At 32.4% G+C, this 18,361-nt stretch overlaps 1 protein-coding gene across 1 annotated transcript in view; it reads right to left on the bottom strand.

Moving 5' to 3' along the window:
* Nucleotides 1–3,770: 3,770 nt before the first annotated feature.
* The window catches only part of TMTC3 (transmembrane O-mannosyltransferase targeting cadherins 3), a 59,185-nt gene continuing 44,594 nt past the window's right edge, over nucleotides 3,771–18,361 (bottom strand). The window contains exons 10-14 of the mRNA XM_061204470.1: nucleotides 17,919–18,030; nucleotides 11,848–11,951; nucleotides 10,398–10,567; nucleotides 8,432–8,658; nucleotides 3,771–5,242 (exon numbers count right to left, since the gene is read on the bottom strand). Coding sequence (XP_061060453.1) covers nucleotides 4,428–5,242; nucleotides 8,432–8,658; nucleotides 10,398–10,567; nucleotides 11,848–11,951; nucleotides 17,919–18,030 — 1,428 coding nt within the window. The 3' untranslated portion in view covers nucleotides 3,771–4,427. The remainder of the gene's footprint in view (nucleotides 5,243–8,431; nucleotides 8,659–10,397; nucleotides 10,568–11,847; nucleotides 11,952–17,918; nucleotides 18,031–18,361) is intronic.

The following is an 18,361-nucleotide window of genomic DNA, read 5'->3' on the forward strand; positions in this document are numbered from 1 at the left end:
GTACCACTGGTTACAGCTGTTAAAACTGTTTCATTCTTGGAGACACATAAAAACAATTAAGCCAATCACATCAAATAATTCTCATGGCTTAAAAAAAATCACAATTCACTGAGTGACGTTAATTATTGTTGTGGTCAAAACTTTTGGTAAAGGCTATTTACAGCATGCATGGCTGAGCATGCACTATTTATAAAGATACTTGCCAAAAAAAGAAGATGTGGTACATATATACAATGGAATATTACTCAGCCATAAAAAGGAACGAAATTGGGTCATTTGTAGAGACGTGGATGGATCTAGAGACTGTTATACAGAGTGAAGTAAGTCAGAAAGAGAAGAACAAATATCGTATATTAACGCATATATGTGGAACCTAGAAAAATGGTACAGATGAACCGGTTTGCAGGGCTGAAGTTGAGACACAGATGCAGAGAACAAACGTATGGACACCAAGGGGGGAAAGCGGGGATGGGGGGTGGTGGTGGTGGGATGAATTGGGCAATTGGGATTGACATATATACACTAATATGTATAAAATGGATAACTAATAAGAACCTGCTGTATAAAAATAAATAAATTTTTAAAAGAAAAAAAAGATACTTGCCAATTTGTTATAATAGGAGATACATATATCCATTATAATACATACACATAAATATGTAACATACATGTTACATATATATATATATATATATATATATATATATCCCCTTTTAATAACTTTATGAGTAAAGTATTTTCCCCAACCTGCAGATTGGGAAACTGAGGACATATAGGTTAAACAACTTCCCCTAAGTTATACTAGCAAGGGTGGTACCAGTATGTGAATCCAGGTAGATTCATAACTTAAACTCCTAATTATTTCACTACACTGACTTCCAACTGTGTATGTATATAAAATTTCACATTTGAGTTTGTCTCATTTTCTTAACTGAGTTTCTGTCACTCTGGGTTGGAAATGTATCACTGTTAGGAACTAAGTTAACATGTATCTTTCTCAGGTCATTGCTTATAAAACTACCCGCCAGCTCTTCTTTCTTTGTGGGGGCAGAAATTTCTTGATATGCTATTATATTTTTCATTTTAACACTAAAAGGCAATTCAGGATAAGGTTTTAAAAAGTATCAATTTAATACTGAATATTTAGAAATATGGTACACACAGACACCACAGTAATGTAAAATGCATACAATTATCAACTATTTTATGAAAACTTAACATGGATGGCTGACATCTTCCAAAAGATAAAACTCTAGGCAAAGGTACCAGATATATCTGAGTTTTCATTTTAAATACGATATAGTCATGCAGACAATTAGGTTTTTAAAAAAATAAATATGACAAATATATGGATTTCTGAAGTATAAACTGACATACAAATCTATATATTTTCATAATATTTTTCATTAAAGCATCCTTAAAGAAGCATTCTGTAACATGAAGTTGAGAGCTCAAATTAGATGAAAGGCATGAGGTTTTAATAGAACTGAGTAATTCACATACCAAACATCTACATAAAAGTAAAGACAAAATTGCAAACATATTTGCTTTATCCTCCAAGTCATCAACTTCATAAAATTACTTACTGGAATAATTATTATAAGATAAAATTCCCAATTCTGAATGTTAGTAAGGACACACATATAGGAGCAATATGAGAAAAAGTTAATTCTTCCTTCTGAGAAGGAGTGAAGGAGTAGCATAATTGTCCCTTGGGGATTGTCAAAGTTTTCCTAGAACTCCGAGGGAGTAGATTCTTTTGTAAAACAGCAAGAACTAAAACTACATCCCCTTATTAGTACATAAACCTATGATAAGCTTTCTTTTTCAAACTTACAGATGCTCACAACTGTGAAACACAGGTTAGTGAATTGGGCTAAAATGTCCCTACCCTCCATTTCCCCCAAATGGCAGTTTCAAAGGAAAAACTATCCATTGCCTTTTTCACCTGAACAGCTTGAATAAAATTTATATTATGAATTTAAAGAGAAGAAATAATCACCTCACACATAAGCAAGCTTGATGGAACTTAAGATGGAATAAATACTAGGTATCAGAAGGGCATATTCCTTAATGGAAGTTAAAACATCAAAATTAATTGGATTATATCACTAATTTAAAAGTTAACATGGGAGAGATAAGAGGATTTTCTTGAAGGAATTTAGAGCAGTGGTCCCTAACCCTGACTACAAATTAGAATCACTCTGAGAGCCTTTGGAAAAACTGAAGCATGGCTCTACCCATAAGAAATTCAGATTTAATTGTTGTAGGGTGGGGTCTAGATGATTCTAATATGAAATGAGGGTTGAGAAACACTGATTTGGAAAAGTTATTGATTACTCAGGGTGAATTTGATTTAAATAAATTATTCAAAATATGAGCACTTCCTACATGACAGGCACTGTTCTAAGTGCTAATGTGGAGAAAATTCTTTTTTCTATAAAAATCATTGGATATTAATATATCTTTTATCTTTTGAATAGTTACATAATTTTATTAAATTATTACTCAAAGCTTTTATTATGGTCTGCTGTCATAAAAGATTTCCTTCTACTTTTTTGAAATATCCTCACTTGATATTATAACAGAATAGATCAAACTCAAACTTCTTCTCAGGATATATGTAGAAAATGTAACAATAACAATTTCATTTTTCAAGTCATGGTATATGAGGTATTCTCCACCTTATATCTAGAGTCACAAAGCTATAATTTAAAAACTGAAATTAGGTATCGCTTTAATGAATCAAAAATGTACTACCAGTGGTGTCAGTGCTTGCTTTATATTGCCTAAAAAATAATCCATGACAGCGCCTCAGAGAACCTAGTAAGAGTAGGTCTTTAATGCAGACCATGTTTCTTATGACCTATTTATAAAACATCCCTTTAAGAAAAAAGTTACAGGAGTATGGTTTTTGAAACATAATTAGAAATTAATTATCTCAAAGGAACAGAAATACAGTTTTTGAAATGCTACATAATTAGAAATTAGTTACTATCCCAAGATGATAGCTTGAGATTTAACATTTTAAATTAAAGCCAACTTTATTAGGTATTATAAAATGCATTTTAACTCATGAAAAAAGTCAGATTTAATAAATTTGATTTGTATCTACTCTTCAAACTAACATTTTTCAGGTTTAAATTTGCTAAAACCAACTGACTAATTTATTAATCATATACTAGGCTAATTATCTTTTTTCTAGCTGGACAACAGGCCAAAAATGACGAAATTCTGGTTAAACCATAATATATGCATGTATAGAAAAATGCAATAGCAATTTATTTTCCATACTTGATGGACTTAAAACAGTGTTAAATTTTTTGTGGAAGCTCAGTAGTCAAAATAAATATTTAATGAAAATATACATCATAAGATATCAAGAACTTAGTGTTTAAAACTAAATTTTGTCACATTGTTTTGCCTTCAGTTAAACAGGACTCAATTTAGGTATCTAAGGCATCTAAGAATAATTAAGGTATGTTTTTGGAAACAAAATTAAAATTCAAGTAACACTAGAAAGATAACACTAAGATGAAAGAGAAACTTACTATGTTTTAGCTCAAAAGTTTAATCAAGTTATAGTTACTGGGACTTCTCAATATGACTATGACCCTAATAAACAGGAATAGTTTGGGAAATAAAAGTCAAAGAGTCATGATTATGTGGTTCATGCTGTGAAACCCTCAGTACGTAAAAAAATGAAAATACAGTATATATGAGCACCATCAGAAATGTGTGTGCGTATATGTATTTAAAACTTTACCTGATTAAAAATTGCCATTTAGAGTGAAGTTAAGGACAGGCACACAGTTATGAAAATACATTCTTAAGCTAACATGTCATATGACTTATTTTAAAATGTTTAATCTGGCGTTTCTTCTAAAAATCAAAAAAAGAATACAACATAAAGAAAGCCAGCCAGTATTCTTTTGTAGTGCAAAGTCCCTTGGAAATAGAAGGTTACTGAAGAAAAAGAATGTGTTCAATAAATGTTTTCAAATCCATAGTCAAATTCCAATAGTTAAAGGAAAAATGAAGTTAGCTAATAAATATGAATTCACAGCATAAACCAGCACATGTTGGATCTGCCCCCATGGGATTACCATTCAGGCCTCAGATTATTTTTAACTGAGGGTAATCAATATTATTCTGCTGAAAGGATCTTCCTTCTATAAGAAAAGATACAAATTTGCCACCTGTAATTTCTGCTATAGTCACCAAAACTCTAAAAACTACTGTCATATATAATACATACCCTGGGGTAATGAAAGGGTCTTTAATGAAAATCTTATTTTGATCCTACGTAGAGGCAGCTTATGATAGACTGCTAGTATCCTTGCTATTTTTCAAAGCTCTCAGTATAAGTAATCACATGATACAGACTGAAGTTCTTTGAAACCACTGTCACGTGATAAAGGGTAATGCTATTCACCATTTAAAATACGTTCAATCTCTTCTAGTCTTTTTAAAGCAGCAACTCTTTTCTTCTCAATTTCTTTGATTTCTTTTGTTGTTTTGTGGGGTGTTTCTTTGTCTGTATTTTTTCCTAACTGTTTGTTGGATTTCGACTGACTTTTATTATTACTTGTTTTTATTATCTGTGTGGGTCTGGGTTTACTTTTGATTTCTTTTTCATTTTCAGTTGGAATTTTGTCTCCTTCTATACCTGAAGTCTTACCAGCTGGGAATACTGGCTGTTCTACAAAACTAGATGAAGAAATTTTATCCCTGACTATATTCAAGTGGCGTTGAATATATTCTTCATGTGGTGCTAATGCCAATGTTTCAACCAGGCATCTTTCAGCTTTTAATAAGTCCTTCTCTTCAAAATAAACAACACAAAGATTGTGTTTTCCTTGCACATTGCTTGGATCCATCTCCAAAATCTTTTCAAAACATTTTTTTGCTCCAAGTATATCTTTCTTTTGATTCATCAGAATGTCTCCTTTTAAAATGAGACCTTTGATATGATCAGGATGGTATCTGAGTAACTCTTCCAAGATTGGCAAAGCCATTAATTCCTTTGCAGTCTGAGAATACAGGAGAGCCAGATTAAACAGAGCACTTCTGAAATCGGCTTGTAATTTTATGGCTTTCTTCATCCACATCTCTGCTTCAGTGTCCTTTTTGTCATCCATGGCAAGCATTCCTAGATTGAAATAACCATTAGCATCTAGAGGCTCCTCATTTACATAGCTTAGAAGTCGTTTTCTAGCTTCAGGTCTGAGTTTAACCTCACCTAAGAATTTAAAAAGAAAAAAAAATTATATTATGAGCAAATGAATAAGTCTGAGGAACAAAGCCACTTGCAAGTATTTATCTAGATTACAAAAAGACAGCATCAAAACAATTAATTGCTGTACCTAAATTAAAAAGCAGAAAGAAAAAATCTCAAAGTTTTCATAGGAAAGACGTGTATGAAGCACTGAAATGGTAGCTCATTTTGTTTCCTTTAAAGCAGCAAAAGTGCCTCAAAAACTAAAAGGGGAGCCAAAGCAATCTTGAGGGAAAAAAACGGAGCTGAAGGAATCAGCCTCCCTGACTTCAGACTATACAAAGCTACAGTAATCAAGACAATATGGTACTGTCACAAAAACAGAAATATAGATCAGTGGAACAGGATAGAAAGCCGAGAGATAAACCCACACATACATGGTCAACTAATCTATGACAAAGGAGGCAAGGATATACAATGGTGAAAAGACAGTCTCTTCAATAAGTGGTGCTGGAAAACTGGACAGCTACACGTAAAAGAATGAAATTAGAACGCTCCCTAACACCATACACAAAAATAAACTCAAAATGGATTAGAGACCTAAATGTAAAACCGGACACGATAAAACTCTTAGAGGAAAACATAGGAAGAACACTCTTTGACATAAATCACAGCAAGATCTTTTTTGACCCACCTCCTAGAGTAATGGAAATAAAACCAAAAATAAACAAATGGGACCTAATGAAACTTAAAAGCTTTTGCACAGCAAAGGAAACTATAGACAAAATGAAAAGACAACCCTCAGAATGGGAGAAAATTTTTGCAAATGAATCAACAGACAAAGGATTAATCTCCAAAATATATAAACAGCTCATGCAGCTCAATATTAAAAAAACAAACAACCCAATCAAAAAATGGGCAGAAAACCTAAATAGACACCTCTCCAAAGAAGACAAACAGATGGCCGAGAGGCACATGAAAAGCTGCTCAACATCACTAATTATTAGAGAAATGCAAATCAAAACTACAATGAGGTATCACCTCACACTGGTTAGGATGGGCATCATCAGAAAATCTACAAACAACAAATGCTGGAGAGGGTGTACAGAAAAGGGAACCCTCTTGCACTGTTGGTGGGAATGTAAATTGATACAGACACTATGGAGAACAGTATGGAGGTTCCTTAAAAAACTAAAAACAGAATTACCATGTGACCCAGCAATCCCACTACTGGGCATTTACCCAGAGAAAACCATAATTCAAAAAGACACACGTGCCCCAATGTTCACTGCAGCACTATTTACAATAGCCAGGTCATGGAAGCAACCTAAATGTCCATCGACAGGCAAATGGATAAAGAAGATGTGGTACATATATACAATAGAATATTACTCAGCCATAAAAAGGAATGAAATTGGGTCATTTGTGGAGACGTGGATGGACCTAGAGACTGTCATACAGAGTGAAGTAAGTCAGAAAGAGAAAAACAAATATCGTATATTAACACATATATGTGGAATCTAGAAAAATGGTACAGATGAACTGGTTTGCAAGGCAGAAATAGAGACAGAGATGTAGAGAAAAACGTATGGACACCAAGGGGGGCAAGTTGGGGGGTGGTGGTGGTGGGATGAATTGGGAGATTGGGATTGACATGTATACACTAATATGTATAAAATAGATAACTAATAAGAACCTGCTGTATAAAAAATAAATAAAATTTAAAAAAAAACAAAATGAAAACAAACAAACAAATAAAAACAAACTAAAAGGGATGAAATATCTCCTGATAATTTAGATTCTAACTGGGAGTAGACGAAGAATAGAGAATTAAGAGGAAGAGGCATGGGATTTGCCAACAAAAACATATATTCAATCTTGATTCTGTTAATGTTATGACTTTATGCACTAAACAAATTATTAACTTGTCTGGGTTAACCTACTGAATTTTCTAATAATTACATGAGATATATAAAAAATGCTCAGCAAATAGTAACTATGACTGGATAAACAAAATGTTCTAATCTTATTAAATCAGATATTTTTTGTATGTTATTTAAAATTTTTTAGGACTTTTCAAAGGTAAAAATACACCATTATATATAAAGCCTATAAATATAAATCAGGTTTTAGGAAACAAATATTTATTGAGATAATTTCTATTGCAAATAAATACAAAAAAATTCAGTTTCTAAAACTACACACCCCAGGGTGCAGTCTTGTGTCAGATAATGGTCACCTTTCATGATTACTAAGGTTAGCTAACTTTACAAAAACATTAGTTTCCTAAACTTAGCTTTTTTGAATAACAGGCGTAAAGATCTTCCTCTATTCTTTTATGTGACAATATGATAAATAAAGAAAATGTGAAATAAATCAGTAGGCTTAAGTTCTTGTCTTGGACTAGTTACTAACCTAGCCATATAAAGTTAGGGTAGTTATTACATCTGTTTGGTCCTCACTCTCTAATCTACAAAACAGATGACTGGCAAAAACAAACTCAAAAAGGCCCTCTTTAGCTATAAAATATGATTTTATGATTCTTACATTTTCTGCAAAAGTTTTATAAAAGTATCTAACAATTAATAGATTTTTCCAAACATAAAAATTAAGATTATAAATTATATATATTGCCTTCTGAAGCAGTACTAAAATATATCAAAGATCCTGATTTATTGTGATGAATAATTTAGTTTTGCTAAATTTATAGAAAATACAGGAAATTATAATAACATCTCAGAAAACAGAAAACATCTCAGAAAACTGGATACAAAATGATATCAAAAGTATTTGGACTTATAAATCAAGAGAAAATAGAATACTATTTTGTCTAAAACATATAATGCTCTTGGCTCCCTAGAAATAATTACCTAAAAATTTTTACAAATTCAGATTATTTGAATAGTATATTTATACATAAGATATATTTCCATGAATAAAATGACAAAATAGATAAATATGGCATTGCTTAATAGATTGTCTGAAAAATCAGTTTTAACATATACCAGAAGAACTAACAATTAGTATTGTCACATATGTTAAGGCTATTACTTGAAAAGTTTACTTCAAGTATTTTAAATATTCTTATAAATTATTTACGCAGTTTTGATATAAACCATCCATTCATAAAGTGTTTGCTGGGGGTAACATTAGGTTTTATTATATTTCAAACTAAAGTATGTTTAAATATAGAAATATTTTGAAAAAACATACCTGATTCTTGCATTAATATAGCAGAATTGAATAACGCTAGCTTATGCTTTGGATTTAGTTCTAAAGCATGATTAAAGTTTTTTAGGGCTTCATTTGGTTCTTTAAGTTCAATATGAACAATCGCCAAGTTGTACCAAAGATCTGCATTGTTTTTGTCCAGCTCTAGTGCTTTAAGATATGCTTCTTTTGCTTTGACAGGTTTATTCATTTTTAAAAGCAATTCTCCTCTGTGGAAAAATCAAACACAGCTTCACTTACGTTACCATGTCAGTCTATACATACTATTTTTCACAAGTTTTAAGCTTTTCCACATATTCACAGCTTTTCTTTTAACTTAGGTTCTTAAAATTTTCTTTTAAAAATAACTGAAAATGTCCTTAAACCTGAACACATTAGTTTAGCAAATCTGGCTTGATATGTTTTCAAATATTATTAAAGAAGGAAAAAGCATGCCTGACGCTAGAGGGTAAGATGTCGGGAGGTATCCAAGAAAGGGGAACAGAGAAAATATATTCTTTGAATATATCTTGAAAAACAGCAGACTAGTCTACATCAGAAAAATGATAGCAACTAGAGTGGGAGATCAATTTGTCAGGAGATGAAGTAACAGCATTTGAAGGAATATAAATACAGTAGTGATGGGGAAATTCCAGTATTCAAATCTGTTAGCAATGTCTCACTATACAAAAAGCAGAACATTAGAAATTGTTTACCCCTGAAACTTATTTAGTTTACTTCGATGTATTCTTATAAAATTACCATTCATTTAAAAAAAAAAAAGGAATTTAAAAAGCCGATCTGGTAGGACTGAAGGGCAATAGCGCCACCTGTAGATACTTTTGAGGAACACATCTGGAACTAATGATCACAGTTTGAAAATCATTTTACAAATCATTCTAATATGGTTACATTTTCTGTTACAGAGCTTAAAAAAGTCATTTTTACATATGTGCAAATCAGTTTAAGTACTGAAATGAGAGTTACTTTTATTATAATACTACTCTTTCCTGAAGTATTAGCATAGGCATGAAATCAAATAAACTATTAATATTCCCAATTTCTAGAATAAGTGTCCAAAATGTGATTTTTTTAAATGCAGAGATTATTAATTCTTTATAAATTAACATATGACAGGTTTTATTTATAGATACAACCCCAGTAAACTTAGTGAATTTCAGCAAGCACTAGATAAGGCTGAACAAAGACAGCTTCCAGCTATGAACAGATTTTATTTCAAAAACTTAAATTCTGAATGCATTTTCCCCACATAAACAATGTGACAAATTATAACTAGGTTTCTGGAGCAGGCTGCAAAACAAAGTTTAACATAAAATTTTCCTCAGGTACAATACAAATGATAAGACTTACATGAGAAAATATATCAAGTTCTAACATGTATTGCAAAAATTTTTTTACTGGCAACTAAAAAGTTTCTTTGTAGTAACAATAACCAGTCAATATTAATTGTCAGTATTAATTAAGTCAGTATTAATTTAAGAAAGCTCTTGAGAGTTCGATATTATATAATTATTTCTTAATTAATTTTATATATAATGATTTCTTAATTATACAATGATTTCTTATTCTATAATAATTAAGAATAACTCCTTGTAAAAATAACTTATTTTCTAACAATTAAGAATTATAAAAGGTAAATTTCAGCTGTTTTAAATAAAAATGAATTTGGTGATGAGAAGCAAATGAAATTAAAGAGGAGCTTTTCTTACCCTTCCTTTTGTATAAATAAACCTAAGTTTGCTATTATAAGTTATGGACTCCCTTGTCAATTTAAAATCAAATCAATTAAATTTGTTAGTCTAAAACAGGCTATATTTCTATGCTCTTGGTTGCTAACTAAGATTTACTAGAAGAAGAAAAAAAAGCCGAATTAGTCAAAATAGCTTAAAAGTATATGCAGATGCAGCTTTAGTCTTCTATAGTGAAAGCCTAAAGCGAACTACAACACCTGCTAATGTAAGCCTGCTTGAAGTCGGGTCTCATGCTTATTGCTTGTCGGTACAGCTGATCCGCTTCTTCCAGTCGGGACTCATTTGCTCGTATCAGGTTGGCCAGATTAATGTAAACATTTAAGTGGTTAGGTGCAATTCTGGCTGCATATTTTTTACCAGGAATAATCTGTTAAAAAAAAAGTGTTTTTATAATTTGACATTTCAGTACCAAATAAAATCTGAAGTAAGCAGTCCTAGTGTTTTATTTAAAATTTACATAGAACATAAAAAGATACACTGCAATACTAAAATAATACATAAAAAATGTGAAATAATCTGCAGTATCCACAAAATGTAAGTAAAATAATTAATGTTTAGTAGCAATGAAGGTTGTATTTTTTCATTCATGCCAGCTCAATAGATTACTGTTAGATTTTTATATATCTATTATTTTATGAAGTCATAGAAATCAGAACTTCTAGAGGCTAAGGTCCCTTGGTATGTTTGAGTCAGACCAGGAATAGAACTTGGATCTTTTCTCTCAGTCTACTGTATTTGTTACACCATGTCAGCTTTCATGTTGTCAGCAAAATATTTCCTAGTTGTGATAACAGGGTAGTTAATTTTACTTCAGAGTTATACTAAACCCTCACTTGTTTGGTGGAGTTAGGAAATAAAATTCTCTAATTAACTGATTATTCGGGTTAAGTAAAGGTTATTATATATAATATATATGAACCCAAATTCTCAATGAACATAATAAATTATATCTGATAAAAATCTTTATTGAACACAATTTAACTTTAGGATCTTAGGACTGAAACAATTCTTAATGTATCATGTGGTCCAACTCTGTTTTTAAAACATTTAGCAAACTGTCAAATCATTTCAATACTACTACTGTTACTAATACAATATTAATATAAAGTACAATTGAGAAAACTGTAGCCCAGGGTAAACTATCTTTGCAGATTACACACAGCTAGCTGGCCAAGGGCAGTATCAGATTTTCTAACTTTGACTTTGTATTGTGGATATCCAAGAAATCTTGTACTTGTGACATTATAGCAAATGATGGGCACAAGATAGCAACAGAGATGTATCCACTCATTTTATCACTTTGTTTTCTTCATTTATTTTTTGATAGGAGTAATGCTGAATTTAGTGCTTATTGCGCATAAATAAAATTCTTTTCATTTAAAGTCACTTAACTCATAAATAACTTGTAATCAAAAATATCTAAAATTCATAATATAATTTGGTTTTCACAGACTAAATTTTAATTAAGTGAGCTATAAAAGTAAATGTAATCTTTTATAACACTTACAGTAATAGATGGTTCACTGGACAACTTACTTTTAATATCAACAAATTGAAGAATAGATAAGGATTTTCCATCTGGATAATTCTATTCAATATGGACATCTAGCAGACATGACACAATAGAAATAATTTATGACTACTTACTTGAGGCATCAGCGACTTAGCCGTCATATAAGATTCTTCAGCTGCTTTGGTTCTATTTAAATTTTTATAAGTTCTTCCTACATTCATGTGGGCACCAATATCATCTAAAATTAAAAAAAAAAATCCTTTGTTGGCAAATACACTAAATAGTATTCAATGTAAACTACTAAGAAGACATGTTTCTAGCAACAAACACACTAAAGCAAAAGAATGCAAAAGGAGGCAATAGGTCCTGCTTCCTCCTTAAAGCTCTTCTAACACAACTTATTATAACTTATGAGCAAGGCTACACTAGAAAATTATTAAATAAAGTACCATAAGAACAGAAAATATACATATGACATGAAAAAACTATTTGAATGGCTCCTGGAAGGGTTAAGATATGAGAGGGGAGAAATAAAGGTAATGATTAAATTTATATCTTTTTTTTCCACTATATTTTACTATCCTATACTAAGGCTTACTCCTATTTCCTTAATCACATAGGTTTGCAATTCACTCAAAAAGTATGGCTCAACTCTAAAAGCAAAAAGGATTTACAAGTGAAAAGGATCACCATGATTACTAGAATTATTTCAAGTATTATAAATAACAAAAATGAATCCATGGTGGCATAGGGGCAAAGAGCCTGTGAAAAAAACTTTGTGACTTTGTTTTTAAAAATTTTTGTGAATGTGGTTGGAGTGCAAGTTATCTGGATTCTATAGTATTACTTAAGATGCAGCAGCCCAGATCTCTTAAATGATGATACATTCCCATATAATTTAAGTAAAACTTTTAAAAAGGTTGTCTTAATATCAAATCCTCAGCAAATTTATTCAGGGATAGAAAAATATACAATTTAAATAAAAAAGATATGAGGGTTCATTGCACACTAGTTTTAAGATATACTTCCCAGTAAATATTTCAAAGCTTTGGAATAAAGATAGAAAGAAGGGAGATCTTAAATTAGACAAATTTTACTCAACATGAATCTCTAACAGACATGACAAGGTTTCAAATTATGATTACTACTTGCCTGTGACACCGATGATGATATTGCAATTGTGGAATAGTTCTCTGCCTGCAACTCCCAGGACACATAGGGGCCAAGCATATATATTTTAGGCATTCCCCTAGGAGGAGAGTAACAGTCCTAAGATCTTGCTAAATTATGTTTCAGGTTGGCAATTGTGTGCACTGCACAAAAACTGTTAGATGCCATATGGGTTTAGTTAGAGAACTAGGGGACAGGATTGGGGGAAAGAGGTTGATTTCTTGTTTTTAGACATATTGCCGAATCTCATGGGGTCTCAGGAGGCGGTCAAGCCAAAAAAAAAAAAAAAAGAAGAAAAGAAGAAGAAAAAAGCCTTCCCAATACTGGCTGCAATTCAGAATACTTGTGTAGCTTTGAAAAATTCAGATACCTTACCCTACGCAGCTCGATCAAAATAGAATCTTCAGGAATAGGATTGCAAAAATGTTTTTAAAAAGTTTCAGAGGCAATTCTGATGTAGAGCCAAGGTTGAAATACATTGCATTACCAAGAGCATATAGAGTTTTTGCTCTTATAAAGCTCTTTTTAAAAAAACTTTTTTTATTGAAGTATAGTTGAATTACAGTGTTGTGTTAATTACTGCTGTACAGAAAAGTGACTCAGTTATACATATATACATTCTTTTTCCTATTCTTTTCCATTATGGTTTATCACAGGATATCGAATATAGTTCCCTGTGCTATATACAATAGGACCTTGTTTATCTAAGCTCTTTTTTTTTAAACATCAGATAAATCTATACCATTTACTATAGAGATCAGAAAGTTACCCAGAAAAAACTAAGGGTATATAGAACCTGAAAAAATTATTTATACAGTAAAAATTTAAGAAAAGAACAAACTGAAAGTTTAAGTAAATAAAAGTGAAATTATGTCAGGTAAGTATTTAAAATGTTACTGAAAGGAGCCCCAACCAACCTTAGAAAAGAGGTTATCCATTAGGATGAAAGACAAGGCAAATTACTACCTACTAATCAGGTTCTTAGAACTATGGCAAGGAGATACTGTCATCAGTGAAGACTACAGACACTAGAGTAAGGCACCCTTACTTTCTCAAAGAACAAAGATAGCAATTAGATAGCATTTAGCATCAAAAAAACTACACAAGCCAGCTAATAAAATGAAACATAATTTTTAAGCAATTTTTAAAATAAGTTACAAAGTTTAAGATTCTAGGAGGAAACAGCATTACTGGTAAGGTAAATCTATATTCGAAAAAAAAAAAAAAGGTAAGAAAGCAGGCAAGATATAAAAATCAATTACATTTGAATGACTAAAAAGCTACAGAATTTCAAAAAACAATCTTGCTATTATGAGTGCCCTATCCAAACCAACAGCAGCCTGAATCTAGCAGTCTGTCTTTAATTCAATGTAAACGAGGACTGGCAAATATCAGGCAACTCTGTGCCTAATAATTCTTCAGCCACCAACAGTGAAGTTAAGTACTGTCACACTGATGGCCCAGGCATATGTGTTGCTTTCCAGTTATTTCCTACGCACAAATTTGTCAATTTATTTAAAAAGATAAATTTATAAATGTCTGGAAACTCCTGAAAACTCTAAAAATCATTTCTACCTTGATGGCATCAAAGTTGAACTACAAGTCCATGATTATTTTCATTTCAAAGATTTGAAGTTAGATAAAAATGAAATCATTGATTTTAAGGCAAAAATAAACCTTGGAGAAATCTGGTGTTTCTCGAGAAAAACCTACCCTCGTCTTATAAAGGTGTTTATGGAAACTGTAATTCAATTTGCAAAAATTTTATCTTGTGAATTGATTTTTTTCAAAAAACTTGTAACCACCAAGACAAACAAACAAAAGACCGTAATCAACTGTTTGTCTAACATGACATTCATGTCGCCTGGTCAAAGACCATTGTATAGTTTATATTCTTATTCTGGCTAAGCAAGAAAAGCCTTCAGACTGAATGTCTTTTTTCTTTTTAAGCTACTTTAAATGTTAAGAATCTCTACTCTCTGTGATCCTATACTGTTCTAGGGTTTTAAATACCATCTATATGCTTGTTACTTCAAATTTTTATCTCTAGTCCTGACCATTCCCCTTATCTCCAGACTTATAGTTCTATCTCCATCTGTATATCTAACAGGGACAAAAAAGACTCTTGATTTCCTTCCCTACATATCGTTTTAGCTGTCAAATCTATCTATGAAGAACACAGCTGAAAAACACAGAATGAGCCAAGAAGTCTCTGAATGACAAATTCAATTTTTCCAAGATTATGTACTTTTTCATAATAAATTGTAATAAAATGATTTGCCTGTTTTCCTAGCCCACTGTTTATTAGAGACAGCAATTTTGAGAGTATGGTAGGTAAGTCATACTAACTAAAGCAGACAGGTTCAAGTAAGTATCTTAAAAACAGCCAAAAGTGACAACTGACAATGATAGGAAAAATGATTTTAAACTAAACATCCACAATCACACCCACCCACAAACATGCTCTCATTTCGTCCTGACAACAATACAATGAGATAGAAATTACTGTCCCAACTTAGAAATGGAAAAGATAGGGCTGAAGGAGCCTAAATATCTTCTAAGTCTCCAGGTCCCTGTGTGTCTGACATAAAGATGACTTTGCTTCTCTTTTTAAAAACTCCCAGAATGAACCTAAAAGGCTTCAGAAAGCAATGAATTGAAACTGCCACAGTTAGTGACCACTGACTGTGTGTAAGACTATGCTAGATGATGCAGGGCCTATGAAGATGAATCAGATGTTCATGCTGCCCCTAGGAAGCTCCTCAGTTTAAATACATAGATAGTTTAAATAAATAAATATTTTAAATGAACATTTAAATAACAAATATCACAGAAAAGATACAAAAGTTGCAAGGAGTCTTGAAGATGAGAAATATTTGCTTCTAACTGGAAAGATAGGAGGGTTTTTTTTTGTTTTGTTTAGAAAAGAAGCCATATGAGATGGGTTGCAAAAGATCGGTAGGGTATGGTAGAAGGTGGATGGGAAGGAAAGGAGAAGGGAGGAATTCCAGGCTCAAGGAAGAACACGAACAAACGCAAAGAGGTGAGGAAGCTCATGACATGTACCCTAGATTTCAAGAAAAACTAAACTACATGAAGAGCCAGGGGAGATAAAATTGGAAAGACAGCTAGACCATCAGTAATATATTTCTACAACATTCTCTAACTGGAATTTGGCTTTGCCTTGGGGACACTGGCAGCTTTTCCAAGTGGTGACTGTGGTCTTTTTCTTATCTCTTGCAACACTGGGCCTGGAGTTAGGTGCCCTCCTTGATCTTTACCACTTCCAGACCACTGTAATTCCTTAAAATCACTCATCTCTGAATTTCAGATCATTAAACTCTATTATCCACTATCCCTCCTTATTGCAGTCACCAATCTCATATATAGCTCCTGGTTCCTTGTTGTTCTTTCCAACATCACACAGTTGTCAAAATTCTTAGTAATTTCAAAATCTATATAGATGTATCTTCCAATAGTTGCCTTGATATCCTTTCTTCCAATAATTTTCACCTCCATTCTCCTTTAACTAGTCAGTTCAATGGCCACAGTCATATCTAGTCGAAATACAGGGGGCACTGCCCACCAATCCCCACCCCTCCGAGTATATTTAGAAATGTATGTGTGGGGAAGTACTTTTTGGTCATCATACTGAATGGAAAGTAATGATTGTACTTGGTAGGTGGCGGCCACGTTTGGTACATATCCTGGAACACTGAAAACTAAAAATGCTCTAGCTAGACCCTACTCAGACACCAACAATTTTCCAGATCTATAAACGACTGATCTGATCACCTTTTCCTCATCTTTCATCCTCTCTCACATCCCTTCATAACCAGCTTAGGTTGTGTCTCAATATTCCCTTATCCCTTTGTTTAGTAATACACATCTGACAAAATTCTAATCCTGTTTAACCAAATGCTCCATGCCTGTACCACTGCACTTATAAAGTAGTAGGAGAAAACTTTTAACCACATCAACTGGTTTAATTGTAATTAAGTATTGCTAACCTCAAGTAGGGTGTTAGAGCTGCTTGACAATCATACCATATTTTCCTACTCTATACATTTTCCTAGATCTTTGTTTCTCAACACGTGATTCATGGGCTAAGTATCACCTAGGAACTTATTAGAAATGCAGAAACTCAAGCCCTACTCTAAATCTCTATATATCAGAACATGAACCATATGATCTCCAGGTGATTTACAGGTACATTAAAGTTTGTGAAGCTATGTCCTAGATGACTACTTCAGACACTCTCCTGGTCTTAGATTTCCAGCACTTCCTCTCCCTTCCCCACACTCTACTGTTGATTTTACTTTCTATTTCACTGAGAAAACAGAAGCAAACAAAGGACAACTTCCAGAAGCTATTCATCTATTATTCACCTGCCTGTATCATGTCTCTACACTCTGCTTTCCCGGTTACCACAGGTTAACTATTGGTTCAGTTGACTGAATGAAATCTTTACCCTGAGCACTAGATCCTATTTATCTATTCTCATCTGTTCAAGGACATTGACCCAGTACTTTGGTTCCCCACCGTGAATTATTATTTTTCCCAGCTTCAATGGATTAGTCACACACGTTTTGTTTCTCTCACCTTAAAACAAAACCCCCCAAATTCCCGAAAAACAAAAAAACCCATCATCCTACTACCCTCTCTTGACCCCATACTCAGCACCAACATTTCTTATCAACACTCTTTAAAAGAGTTTTTAATATCAACTGTCTCCAATTATTCTTCTCCCACTCTCTTAAACTCACTACTATCAAGCTTTTGCATCTACCCCTTCACCAAAATTGCTCATCAGTGCCACCCAACAACTCTGTTTAAAAAAGACTCCTTAAATGTCTGATATAAATAGCTCTAACATATAATCCTATTCAAAAATAAGCCAGCACCAAACACTGTACCATTCCAGTCAGTTGGGATAAAGCTTGAAAATAAACTCTACCTATTTTCCACAAATATAATCATGTTTTTTAAAAGAAAATAAACTACTACAATAGCTTTATTAGTTAATAATGCTTACCTGGCTGAACATGGGTAGCCTGTAAGAAGTATTTCAAAGCTCTCTCAAAGTTCTTTTCATTTTCCAGAGCATGACCCACATTATTCCATAATTTGGCATTATTTTTATTTACCTTAAATACGGAAGTACAGATAGAAATTAGTTAAATTAAAAAAAAATGAGTCTAATTAACACAGATTTTGTTTGGTATACTATTAGGAATGGAGTACTCCACAGAAATGTCCATGAACAGATGAAGTGGGTAAAAAGGTACAAACTTCTAGTTATAAGATAAGTAAGGTCTGAGGATGTAATGTACAGCATGGTGACGATAGTTAACAATATTGTATTGCATATTTGAAAGTTGGTAACAGAATAGATCTTAAAAGTTCTCATCACAAGAAAAAAAACTAACTATATGAGGTGATGGATGTTAACTTATTCTGGTAGTCATTTTATATATA

The sequence above is a fragment of the Eubalaena glacialis genome, chromosome 11 (assembly GCF_028564815.1).
Source record: "Eubalaena glacialis isolate mEubGla1 chromosome 11, mEubGla1.1.hap2.+ XY, whole genome shotgun sequence".
NCBI lineage: Eukaryota > Metazoa > Chordata > Mammalia > Artiodactyla > Balaenidae > Eubalaena > Eubalaena glacialis.